Source organism: Ailuropoda melanoleuca, chromosome 2, assembly GCF_002007445.2.
Source record: "Ailuropoda melanoleuca isolate Jingjing chromosome 2, ASM200744v2, whole genome shotgun sequence".
Classification (NCBI taxonomy): domain Eukaryota; kingdom Metazoa; phylum Chordata; class Mammalia; order Carnivora; family Ursidae; genus Ailuropoda; species Ailuropoda melanoleuca.
In genome coordinates this window covers 177,123,757-177,138,019 of record NC_048219.1, presented here as the reverse complement: position 1 = coordinate 177,138,019, position 14,263 = coordinate 177,123,757, and the positions used below count along the sequence as shown (strand labels likewise).

The following is a 14,263-nucleotide window of genomic DNA, read 5'->3' as shown; positions in this document are numbered from 1 at the left end:
GGTATGCTGTCCTGGGTCTATGACATTGCATTGTCTTCTCTGTGGCATCACCTTGATTTTGAGTGACCAGCATGACCAGCATACTATAGGCATTTCAACCTCTCCATTCCACAAGGGCCAAAGAGGAACCCATAATCTTATAAACCAAGTTCTCCTCTAATTACTGTAAGAGTAAGATTCCAGTGTAATAAAACCTAGAATAAAAGCCCTAAATCTTCTAGTCTTTCTTACTTCAACTTAAGTGCATTAACGATTGAATTCTGTATTTCTTTGATAATTTAACTTTAAACCTAAAGTTTTCTCTATGCCCAAGGCAAAATACCTGGCATTTACCCTACTCTCTCTCCTGGGTTATGCACTATGAACTGGGGTGAACTGCTTCGTAGCTTCCACAAGAGAGAAATTAAGTCATTACAAAAAGGTGGTTCTATGTTCTTTCCAATATCCTCCCTATAAATCAACAGTAAATAATAGGGATCACAACAAAATCAGCTAATAAGAGCTTTAATTCCCCAGATGGAAAGCTTCATGATGCACCCATTGCTGGTTTATTTTCATGTTAAGGTGGGATAAGAATATAAATTTGCCATGCCCATACTGAAGAACCCCAGGCTGATCTTAGAGGGCTCTTACATTGAATGGTGGGCAGTGGTGAAATATTTGCAGTTTGCACTAACCCCTCTTTGAAAGCTAATGCAGTATGGTCTTACCATTTTTGCAGACAGGACAACATTGTTCTGGTTCATAGACTGGGTTGACACACTCAGGAACTGCGCAGTCTGCTACAACACAGTGAACTTCATTGCTGGGCTCACAGCGACACCATTCACATGGAGAGGGCTAGGAACAAATCTAAAATTAGCCCCTTTTCTCCTATAACTTAATGCTTTGCACATTCAAATGCTGTCAGAAGATAAAACACAAGTGTTTATATTGGCTTTACTGTATTGACTCCATTTACCATGTGTATGATTCATTCTTCCCCAATGGAAAGCAACCTGGAAATCCAAGCCACAGTGGGTCGCCATGTGCCACTCAGGTTGCCATGAGCAACTGGAGCACCCCAGAATGACTCTTCCTATGACTTATGTCCCTACTTTCCAAAGAAATGGACAACTAGAATGTCACCTCCTGGTTTGGTTTCCAGATGCATTGATTGCTCTGCCTTCCTCTGGTGAACAGAAATGATACGGGACCATGTGAAATAAGGTTTTGCCATTTGTCACTTTTTTTTCCCCTAACAAAGACAAAGGTTACTGAGAAAAAAAGAAAACGGTAAATTTTCATCCTCACCCATTGTGGGAACTCTTTTCCAAGCTAACCTAGACTCTAAATGGCATTTTTTTTCCAATATGAAATTTAGAAAAGATTGCATTTGGGACCCAAATACCCAGGTACTGCCTCTTGAAAGATTTAGTAAATATCTTTCATCTTGCCTGATTGCTTTTATGAATGAACTGAAATCAATTGACTTAAAAAGCCACTATTTAAGAGTCAGAGACTCTAAAAATGGAATCGAAAAGTGATTAATTTAAAGGGGGAAAAAAAGGCAGAAAACAATTTTTGTCTCAACAGTACTTACCAGCCAAGAGAGAGTTTGAGATTTTCTGTTTCTTTTCTAGAAACTGCCTATACCACAAATCATCTCAAGCAGTGACCACCCTGTGACTTTCTCATGTGTACAAGTTCTAGCTCTCCTTTCTCACAGAGACTTGGAATTCTGGAATAAAAACTTGGAGGTCTTGGAAGTTATAAGGTCTATATTTTTCAAATCCTGCCATTTGTTCTGAGAAAATTCTGCCTCTTGTCCTGTGCCACAGGGCTGTAGTTCCTCTGTCACAAACTGTGTTAATTAAAGCTCTCTGCCTTTGTCTCGGTGGCTACTGTCCATGTCAGCTTGTGTTTCTTCTTGAACCTGACCGTTTGGGTAATATCAATGCTTCTTGACTCAGGTAGTCTGTGGGCGTGAACTATCTTTCAACTAATTATTTTCAAATTAATTTTACCTCTGCTTTCTGCTTGAAGAATGTTAGTCTAGCTCTCAATTATTTTACTTTCAAATTTAGTAGGAATAAGAGAATTAGACATAGAATCTGTCAGAAAAGTATTGCTATTTCTTAACATGGTCAGTAAGTTTATTGAGGGTACAGTTAAGCTCTTTACTGTGTGGTAAGATGCGTTAAGTATCTCAAAGGAATTTGTTGGATCATTCTAAGGGCTGGGATTTTCTTGAAGCTACTCTACTGAATAATCTCAGTAAATTAAAAGATTTGATACCACAGCACATGATTTGTTGGAGAAAATGTGAGAAATACTGTGACAAAGGAAATTTCTTGCTGCTCTACTGTTCCTTATTTTGCAAACCCCATTGTGATATTTTAAATATCCAAACAAAATGGTCAGAAGGTGTCCCCCTTTCCTTGATTAATTGCAAAGAAGTATTTTTGCCTGGCTTTCTGAAGTACAGCAAGGACTTGGCCTGCATTTATTGCTAGTGTGAGAGAAAGTGGAAGCCATTAACCTTGCTTCTACACCCCACCCTTCCACAGCTGTGACTCTTTGTTTTTGCTGGTTCCTTTCTTGCTGAAGCAGGGGCTGGTCTGTACAACTCTAGTGGACTGATTCTGGCATTAAAAATTCCAAAGAGCCCCTAACTTTTCCAACGCAAAATGTTTACCTCAAAGTAACTGTGGCCTTTGAGAAAGGTTTATGGGACTATTAGAGTCCCAACACAGATTGTTAAAGATACCATTCCGATTCAAACAATATTTTTGGACATGATTAACTACTGGATATCCTGCCAGACAATTTACCTACATCAACTTATTTCTCATAATAGCCCTATGAAGGAAGATTTGTTATTATGTCCATCCCGCAGATGAGGACACAGGCTGAGAAAGGGTCAATAACTTCCCCAGTCCTGCAGGTAGTAAAGGGCAGAGGCAGGATTTGAACCCCGAGCAACATACTTGCTATACCGTACTGCCAGTGAGAGCAAGAATCACTATTCTGGGTACTCCCATTGGAGTAGTTCATTTTCCAGTGCTTTCTACCCTTCTCCGGGCACGCCAGATCCAGAGGAATAGCCATTAGGAACTGAATACTTGATTTATGGAAGATTCGTACTTCTGCTAAGAAAGAGAATTTCACTAGGGTATTCAGTGCATAAAGAGATTCTCATGGAGCCATAGAGCTGTTTAACCTTCTGCAAATGTAAATTAGTAAGAAAACTATAGTAGGTTGAAGTTAGGTTGCCACGAGGCTCACGTTCTTGGGAGCACTGGCATCTTTAGCCTGGTAACTACGCTCCTGGGGATCTGGGAGAAGCACATACGGATAACGGCCCAGGGATATCTGTGCGAAGCCAGTGGAGACTGAGTCTGTGCTCTGGAATTCTGAGAAGCATTCTGAGGAAGATCTAGGACTACAAGCCGTGGTGATAAAAGCACACCTAACTTTTGAAGGGATTGTGGATAATGAGAAACAAATTCGAAAAGTAGGAATATCACCCTAGCCACGGAGTGACCTTGTCTTCGAGCCCTCCCCTGACCCTGCCTTTATTCGTAGGTCACACCCTTCCTGGCCCAGAATCTCTTGTCAGAAACATGTCATTTTCTCTTTTGTTTTCATTAAATTGTTGTTTAGTTTTGTTTCAAATCTGTTTTAGTCCATTTCTTAGCCTCAAGCTCCTGTGTGCCCCACCCCCACTCTGAACACTCCATCAGATTTAACCCATTGACCTCACGCCAAAGGCCGTTCTTTCCTCTCCAACTTCTCCGGACTTTGCCTTCGCGAGTTTATCAGTTCAGATACTGGTGATTTCTTGCCCACCTTGACTTCTCCACTGCTCCTGCTTTCACCTGCTCTTCTGAAAAGGCATTTCCTAAGCAGCAAGAAGTCCCTGAGAGTGACCAACGCGCTCCCCTGACATTAAGTTCAGTTTAAAAATCCTCCCCACCTTGCAGCCTAAAACTGAAAGGTTTGGCGCTTTGAATAATCTTTACATTTTAAGACTGAGCTGGTTGCAAATTTCCTTTTACCAGGCTCTTCAACGTGAAAACTATAGATTAAATCTGAAACGGTCCCCGTAAAACCAAAGATTAAACAGTAAAGCTATCCTTAGAGGAACAGAGAACACTGGAACAAGTACTTGGAAAAAAAAAAAAAAAGATTCTTACTCGCTTTTTTTAGAAGAGCATGTGAAATTACAACTAGTACATGGCTTTTGTCAGCTAGAGATTTGGTAAGTAAGATGATTAAATGACACCGCCCGAAAATTTTATACAAGAAAAATCTGTGCCTAGGAAATCTCACAGAACATTTCATTTCTGTGAAAGCTTTGGAAAATGAAGTGGCATTCACTATATTTACCTTTACATAAATTTTAATTGAAATTAAGATTAGAGATCAAATATTGTATTGATGTATGTATTAGATAATCTGAGTATTTTATGTCTGTTAGGTATCTGTGTACCTTCTGCTTAGAGGTTTTGAATATCTAATGTGGCACTCTGTGTAAGTAGAAACCATGCATTTTATCTGTAGTTCCTGCTATCACTGAATGCATTTGCATGGAAGGATGACGATACATATCATTTTTTCAATGGTTAACTTCTGAAGACTTTGAGGCTGAAATCTCAATGCCACTGTCTGTGAGTTTTGAGAATTCTTAGAGAATTGAACCCTGGGAACAACAGAATGTTCCATGATTTTTTAAAATGGAGAAAGTAGCCTGAGATCTAATAATTTAGCTTATTAGAATAACTGAGTAACTCCAGAAAAATTGTCAAATATGCTCTTTGTGAGAATTTGGAAGCGAATACAGTCATCACTAAGAGTTGACATAGGATTATGAGAATGTGTTATTGCAGACTGGTTGCAGAGAATTTTCAAAATGTTTGTAGAAAATGCACATTTATTTTCTACCCTGAATACACTGAGACTTACTTTCCGTATCTGTGGAAAGCCTGGATTATTTGGTCTGTATAACAATACCTTGTGGCATCATTATTTATGTGGAGGCCATCCCTGGCATTGTTTCTAGAGTGTCCATGAGGAAATAGTCACAGTTTACCAGATCTGTTACCAAAATTCAATCTCAAAGTGACAAGGGCAGAGCAGGGTTCAGTTTACTGTTTTAATTTGGTGAAGTTTAAGGTAACAGTATTCTAACAAGCTGAGAAACTCTGAATTAGGAAAATTAGAAAAAAATATTTCCTTTAGTTGGCTTTGTTTGGGTGGCTGTGATATCCTGGTTGGAAGACACTCCTCTGTAGCCTTCATACTTGGTTCTAGTCCCAGAGGCTTTATCACTAGGTGTGAATCTTGGGAAAATGAGATCACCTTTCTGCACCTTGGTTTCTTAATCTATAAAATGGGAATGACAGTATTACCAATCTCACAGAGTTATTGTGAAGCACATAAAACTGTGTAAGAAATATTATAATACTATTATTATTCACTTGCATACTTATTGATGGCTTTCTGAAAAAACCTTAAAAAGTATAAAGTCAGCCTATAGCATAAAACTAGATTTAAAGGAATATTTAGGTTATTTTGCTTGTTTGAAGTGGAATCTAATTCCAGAGGCAGTTGCAGTAAAGTTTTGTAGAGCTTGGTTTGTTGTGGGGTAGGGGGAGGATTTGTGTACCGATAGAATTAATCATGTCAGAAACACATTGAAGAAAAATTGTTATTAGAAACCTCTGGATAAAGACTAATTGCGAATGGTTAAAATGACCATTATAAATCACCCAGGAAAAAGAAAAGAAAAGCAACAAATCCATTTTCTTTTCCTGATGTCTCATCTTCAAGATAGCAACTCAAATGCCCTTTCTCCAGGGAGGTCTTCCCTGAGTATCTTTCTCTCGGGTCTCTCCCTCACATTGCCCATTCAGAACTCTCATCAGTGCATGAGATTATCTTACTGGTTTGATTAGATATTCGTTTATTTTTATCTGCCTTCCCTATGGATTATAAGCTTCTTGTAGTATATTGTACATTGCTGTACTCTCAGCACCAAGAAGATACCTTAGCCCATAATAGACACTCAATAAATATTTGTTAACATATGCATAATCACTTATGCATAATCTATGTTTTCTTGTTTGTTAAACCATACCTCTGGGCAGTTTCATCTATGTTTATCATGCATGGGGTAGGATTCTGATTCAGTAAGATATTTGCATTTTATTTAAATATTATAAAGGCACTTTGTGGGCAAAGGTTTCTGACTGAGTCATGAAATAAGTATTTCGGTTCCAATATTGTGACAGTGAACATAAACTCACTCTCTAAAGGCAATTTGAAATTCACCATATCAGCTGTGTGGATCACTAGTTAAGTCAATCTTCAAGCACTCCGTTGACTAGACTTTCTCGCAGTAGATAATTACAGACTTATTGCACTAGCAAATACCATGATAACTAAATTTAGGGTAAGAATGCATGCAGAGGAATTCCTAAAAGGTCTGAGAAAAAGCTAGTCTCATCATCTGTGTTACGTTGAATGGTTGCTTCCTAAACAAAATGATTTTAGTATATTATAAACTATTTTTCAGAAAAACAAAACACAACAATCCTGATTTTAAACAAGTCCATTTTCCTAAGGGATGAGTTAGATCACAAAGCCCAATAAAAGACATCCTGACTATCCTGAGGAATAAAGCTCGATTCCTAGAAAGCCTTCTGTGAGCATTGTTGAAGGCTGGAGCAATGGAGGCCTGCATGGAAGGGATATATTCTGAATGCCAAGTTTTAGCACACTAACCACTCTATCGATGGCTTTCCTTCTGACCAAGTGATATTAGGCTTCACATACCATATGGTGCTCCATTCCTTTGATAATTTTGGCAAAAATTCTCAAAAGAGAATATAGCTCAGATTGCTTTTCTAAAAACTTCCCATTAAACAATTTAAAATTTGATCTCTACCAAAGAAAAGATACTGCTTTAAGGTGTACTCTTTATGGCATAAATTTTATCACTTTATGGAACAAATCTCATTACTTTCAAACTGTATGAGAAATTTGGAAGACTATTTCAAAGTTGCTGATGCCTGTCAGGAATCTCACTGTTCACTTCATTAAAATAAATTACCAAGTACAAGAGTATTTAGCATCCATTGCCACTCCTGTAGCCAGTAATTTGCATGTGGCAGATGTCACCTAATAATCAATAGAGCCAATGGATTTTAAACAAAATTCACAGTCCTCTGAAAGAAAGTCCATTGCATCACTGATTAAAATGCTTCTCAGTGTCCTGCATCAAATAGGACTGTAATGACCTCTTCAGTGATCTGCCCTATTGATTGGAGTGCATTCGAAACACTGAGGTGGTAAGTCTTATCAAATTATGAACAGAGCTGGAGTTTCTTTAAGAATTTTGATACTACTGAAGCAAATAGAAAACTGGATGCAATAGGGCACCTGGTTGTCTCAGTCAGTTAAACGTCTGCCTTTGGCTCAGGTCATGATCCCAGAGTCCTGGGATCGAATCCTGCATCGGCCTCCATGCTCAGTGGGGAGTCTGCTTCTCCCTCTATCCCTTCCCCCTGCTCATGATCTCTCTCTCTCTCTCTCATGCTTTCTCTCTCTCTCTCAAATATATAAAATCTTTTAAAAAAAGCAAAAAAACAAAACTGGATGCGTAGATTTTTTTTTTTTAATAACCTCAGTTTGTTAGCAAATGCATATGATGTTATCATTTGAGTAACAAGTTAAACAATAGGTGTTCAGCTTTGTCTGAGAAGTTGGTATTTTGATAATACATTCTGGAATATTATTTGTTGGGTGTCAAAAACCACTTTATGTTTCTTGAAAACAAACATTTTTAGGCAGGTGTTTGTAAAGAGTACACATAATTTTGCCCATGTAGATACAATAAACTGAAATTCAGAAATAAGATATATGAATTTAAAAATTATTTATTGACTCTGTTAAATGTGTATTATATATAACATAAGGTGTATAAAATATACCAAGATGAACTATACATCTAGACTGCCCTTTATAAATGCCAATCTAGAAGAGGAGCTAGGATATCTATAGAAATAAATTTTGATTGTATAAAACAAATGATTTTTTTATACAAATAACTGGTAGTATTATTATAATGGAGGACAGAATTATTGGAGTTAATCTTTCTATTTTTCTTTGCATTTATTCTGACCCTAATGTATAACAGAAGGCTGTTGCAAAGCAGTTGAAATACCCAATCTAAAATTACTAATTACCAAGTACAAAAAAAGTTCAGTCTTGAAATTTACCATTATAGGTGCAACACAACAGTGACATCATATTAATGATGTATTTTTTTCCTTAAAAATATTTTTTTCTAGGGGCGCCTGGGTGGCAGTCAGTTAAGCATCCCACTCTTGGTTTCGGCTCAGGTCGTGATCTCAGAGTTGTGAGATTAAGCCCTGTTTAGGGCTCCATGCCCAGCACTGAGTCTGCTTAAGTTTCTCTCTCCTTCTGCTCCTCCCCCTCCTCAAATCAATAAATCTTCAAAAAATATTTTTTCCTAAAAAAAAACTATGTAAACATATTTTGGCTTATTTTTTTAAGAGCAGGCACCTCTACAATTACATACTGCCTATTCTCATAAACTCATGTTATATAGAACCAATTTTTTTCCCTGAATATTTTCAAGGAATTTCATGGCAATAAAATGTAGCTTTTTCTGAAACATGAAGAATAGCATACAGAAAAGTAAACTATAGATAAAGAGAATGTAAGCAAAAATATCTTTCTTTAGTTGCAGTCACAGACATATTTTTTTAAATAGGCAAAGCATACCTATTAAGGAAATATCAGTATGTATTTAAGAAAAAAAAGAAAGGATGTTTTAGTGGCTTCTACAATTTTCAAAGGAGAACCCAAAGGTACAGATGAAGGCTAGAGGATTCACAATGAAGTAAGGATTTTGATAAAGTGTCACACCTATCCTGAATAGCCTAGGAGAGTAGCAGCCTTGAGTTCCTCACTGATAAGCTGGATTGACTTTTGGCTTTGGTACAATAAAGGCCCTTCAGAGTGAACAGAATACTTTGACTAGAGCCTGTATATCTCCACACTGAGAATGCTCTACTTATCACCTATTTATGCAATAGGAAAAAAATGAGCAACTGTATAGCTTCAAAACTTTCCGGTCGACACTGAAAAGAACAGATTGTTGATATCAGTTAAAACCCAGTCATTTACAGTAGCATTAAAACAGGGCCATGTGTGCGTGGGGGTGAATACATCACCGTTAGAATTCTACAACCTGAAAGAATCAGTCCTATCCTGTGAGGAACATTGAAAGGAGGTGCCTTGCAGGGATGTTACCGGACTCAGGGCTCTTCAGGGTGTAGGAGGTGAAAGTTCTAGGCCTGGAACAACCAAATCATTGGTATCGGGAGTGCCAATCAGATGGTTTGTTAAGAAGTCTCTCTCTGCCACTGTCTCAGAATTTCTCTGGGCAAACATTTACTAAAAGTTGAAATCTTTTCTTCCTTTTCCATTGTGGACAACATTGTACTTTTACATGTTATGAAGAGGCAGTAATTAAAAATTAATATAGTGAAGTGCTTTATAAGTGCTAATATTAAAATATATTAATTTCCAATTTTAAGTCCAAACAGCAATTTCCTTCTGAATTGTATACTTCATTATTTGATGCTTAATTCATAGCTTACCTCATTCCACAAAAATATGTTGAGATGGCTTCTGGGCAATAAAATGAAGGTATATTTTAATTTGAAAAATCTTGACTGAGTAATGTCTTGATAAGCCTTTTGACTTTGGTATATATTGTTTTGGTGCAAGGCACAGCAGAAGCAGTCACAATTTTGAAACTGTGTAAGAATGGCTAGTGCTGGGGCACCTGGGTAGCTCAGTCAGTTAAGTGTCTATTGATTTCGGCTCAGGTCATGATCTCAGGGTGGTGGGATCATGCCCTGAGTCAGACTCTATGCTCTGATTCTTTCTCTTTCTCTGCCCCTCCCCGACTCACTCTTTCTCTCTCAAAAATAAATGGCTAGTGCTATCGCCCAGTGCGATTCGGCAGTATGACAATGTAGAATGAGCACATTTGGAGCTTAAATTCTGCCATCAAAGACTGTTGTTTTATCTTAAACCACTTGAACCTGGGTTTTCTCATTTGTAAGGTGGAGGTAATAACAACATAATATTAATAGGGCTCTAATTTTGCCACTGGATTCTTAGGAGACTGAAAGGAAATTGTGTAATATATAAATTATGTAGTATTGGTTTAGACCTTCATTGTCATCCTAGCTTTGAACTTGACCAGTGTTTGTTTGTTTATTTACTTATTTCTCTTCTTCCATTTTCAATGGCCATGTATTTCTCAAGGGTATATATTGATTATAAATTATTTTTATTAAATTATTTCATGATCATTTCCATTATGAATTATTTGAGATATTGATTTGTAAAGAATATATCTTTTAGAGTTTTAAAAGCAATTTGGGTTGCATCTCTAAAATGTAGCAATGTATGCACTCATATTATGGTTAGATGAGGATGACATTGGGCAACATTTTTAGATATTTGATTCTTATTTACAGAGATGAAATTTCAATCTTTAATCAAATTCTTGGGCCAAACAGATATTTACCAGGGTAACTTCAGCTCACTTTTTAATTTTTTTTTTTTTTTGAATCTTGATTTAGGTATCTTCTAGCTTCAATGTGAATGTCCTAGAGTCTCGTTAACAAAAGGAAGATTCTCTGTGATTGTCCTTTCTCTCCCTAACGAAGCTTTCTAAATCTCAGCAAAGGTTCGCTATTTTAGATTTTTTTTTTAAAGATTTTATTTATTTATTCAACAGAGATAGAGACAGCCAGCGAGAAAGGGAACACAAGCAGGGGGAGTGGGAGAGGAAAGAGGCAGGCTCATAAGAGGAGCCTGATGTGGGGCTCGATCCCATAACGCCGGGATCACGCCCTGAGCCGAAGGCAGGAGCTTAACCGCTGTGCCACCCAGGCGCCCCTAGATTTTATTTTTAATGTTTGGGGAAAATTAAAGTTAGGCTGAATACTTTTAATTTTTTCCCCCTGTCATATTTAGGAAGGGGAAATACAACTAATATGCAGTGAAAATAAATGGAGTTCCAGAGAGCTGTGGCTGTTCTCTCACTATAAAGAAAAATGATTTAATTTGGTAACCACTAGAAGTTTTTGTGATGACTATGGTATTTCTAAGACTGCAAAAATCATTATCAAAATCCATGGGTGGTGGTTGTTGTTGTTTTTAAATTTGTATTTCACTGATGTAAAGATTTACAAAAACCCTCTAACTTTGCAAAAATATTCCTGGGCAGTTCTCACTGCATTCAGAACACAGCTGTTATTAATTTTTAATGGATAGGACTGTGCCTTAGATTCATACTTCTTCAGAGAAATGGGAGTTTTTAAAATGAAAGAAATTGAGCCCTGTAAAACATGAGACAGAGAAAGAATTTTCATCGTCTTAGCATGTATGCATTTCCACCAGAAAGATACAGGACTTAATATATTTCAGATTCATAATTGAACACCCATAGAAGAATACAGAGCATGGAGACACATGAGAACAAAGCCATCCCAACCATGTCTTGCACAATGCCCTTAGTGAACTTGTGGAAGGTGGTCAGGTATAATGAGAGGAGCACTAGAGTTAGAAGCCTTTCCTTCTCATTTATAAAACGAGGATAAAAATGTCTTAGAACTAAATAATTCTTGAGGGAGCACAGATGCAAAATATTTTATAAAATTGTCAGCTATTATTTGGTGTTTGCCTCAGGCACAGATCTGGTTGTGTCACCACCTGATCTGAGCCCCTTAGAGGCTTCCCACTCAGCCCAGGCTTTGGCCAAAGCTCCTCCGCCTGACATGGCATTCACTTAATGAGCTGGACCTGTGTCCCCTTCTCACTCTGATCTCTCATGTTTTGTTTCCTCTTTACCTTATGCTCTGGCTTAAGTCATTGGGTTAACTCATTTTTCTCTGCATGTGCTTTGTACTTACTTTTGCCAATGTTCCAGTTTTGTCTGAAATACTTTCAGTGTGCTGAAATCCCCACTCTTAAGATATCTTAAGTCCTCCAGACTGAAATTCCCCCCTTTCTTCATATAAGTTCCTAGTACAGTCATCACAGGCCACCTGCTATCGGTGATACATGTATTATTCCTTTTGATAGACTAGGAGCATTTTGAGGGTCAGATTTAGGTCTGATATATTTTGGTACAACCCCAAAAAACCTACTACTTCTCCACATGTCAGTGATATTTAGAATATTTAATGAACTCAAACTATGGATTGTGTGAGTTGACTTGGAAAGTTATAATAATGAACTGAATACCTAAGCAACAGTATACATATTTTCATTTATTATTACAACATGAAATCTATTACATCAAATTAAAAATACCTATTTGACTTGTTACACTACCAAAGGAGAGCACAAGGTAGAGCAAAATAATGGAAGTTTTTATCATCTTTGCTTATCTGTCTTATCTGAGAATTCTCAGTGGGAAGTTATTAAATTAGTATTCATCAATGCAGAGAACAAAGATGTACAACTTGAAGGAAAGTGTGCAAAGAGGTATATGGCTTATTATTGTTGTCAAGTATGTATAACAACAATTAAAATAGGTGAATCTAATGCTTTTTTAAAGTTACGTATGTGAAAAGAGAGACCTGAGACCACCTTCGAGTGAAGTTGTACCTATATCTATCAGTATACAAAGAATGTTTAATCTTCAAGAATGCGGATTGGAAAGATATGATGACAACACGGTTTGAGAGAATAATAAGAGAAGAATAATTTTATCGTAGATCAGGGGTTGGCAAGCTTTTTCTGTAGAAGACCAGATAGTAAATATTTTTGACCCATATGAGTCCTATGGTCTCTGGGGCAACTACTCAGCTCTTCACCGCAGCCTAAAAGCCACCATAGACAGTACAGGGATGAATAAGCATAGCTGTTTTTCAATAAGACTCTACTTACAAAAGCAGATGGTGAGCTGGACTTGGCTCATGGATGATAGCTTGTCAATCTCTTAGATTTTTGGTTATATGTAACTGGCGTGATGATGAAGAATAACTAATTTTTTGATTAAATTGTTTTACGAAACACAAATTAACTACCATAAACAGTCATATTAATTTAAATGTTAGGAACTTTAAAAAGAACCAGAAGATAAAAAGATTAGCTGAGACATATAGATTTTTATCATTAGCTGCCCGTAAGAATCAAATAAAGAAATTAGAATATCTTGAATCATTAGTAAAGTATTTCTTAAACTGTGTTTCATTGAACTCTTGTGAACCTTAAGATGTTAATAGGTGTTCTGAGAAAAAAAGTGTTCCTCTGTCATATAAATTTGTGAAATCCTGTATTAAATACAGCTTAGTGGTAATAGTTGTAAAAATGTCAGGTAGCTTTTATGAACCCCTTATTGTATGCCAATTGGCTTCTACTATTCTCTCTCCTTGAGGGGTGTGTACACTAAAACCTACAGAGGTAAAGTAATGCATAGCTAGGTCACTTGGCTGGTAAGTGTAGAGCCGACTCTAAAATCCAGTTTTCACCACCCTGTCAAGCTCAGCGCTGTTGAATAATACATACTGACTCTCAAACAAACCTTTTAAAAATGCTCAAGCAGTGTCAATATCCTAACGTGCACTTCACATTTCTAAGAGCCATTAAAGGACACATCATTTCTCAGGTTTACTTGACCATGAAAAGAAATCAGAAATCCTTACTATGAATATCACAGAGTGCTGGTGTTCCCTAGAATAGAGTCTGAAAAAGGCTACATTCATCCTGACAGTGATTCCCAAATCCAGCTGATCATTAAAATAATCTGGGAAACTTTAGAAACACATAAATTTAAATAATTTCAATCAGAATTAGGGAGAGGTCGAGGAATCTGAATTTCTGGAACATTCCTTCCTGATATGACACTGATCATACGCCAGTTTAGGGATAGTCCTTTGTTCTAATGGCATGGAACTAGAGAGTTTTGCATACCTCATCCATTTTTCACAATCCATCTCTGCCCTATCATGAGAGTGACATCAAGTGCTTGCAGAGTGACATCAAGAACATGAATCCTCAGTTCCTAAAATCACCAAATATATGGCAAGAACAGCTAATTTAGGTGCTTTGTTACTTCCTAGTATAAAGTAGTATCCATGAAAATAAACAGGTATTGTTAATTTAATGGGATTTTATTTTATTTTGGCCTATATTACTTGGTTTAATTATAGAAGTTTAAATT

The 14,263-nt window shown here is 37.0% G+C and overlaps 1 protein-coding gene across 1 annotated transcript in view; it reads right to left on the bottom strand.

Moving 5' to 3' along the window:
• Positions 1-14,263, bottom strand: part of VWC2L (von Willebrand factor C domain containing 2 like) — a 150,292-nt gene that overhangs the window by 124,484 nt on the left and 11,545 nt on the right. The window contains exon 3 of the mRNA XM_002913687.4: positions 711-840. Coding sequence (XP_002913733.1) covers positions 711-840 — 130 coding nt within the window. The remainder of the gene's footprint in view (positions 1-710; positions 841-14,263) is intronic.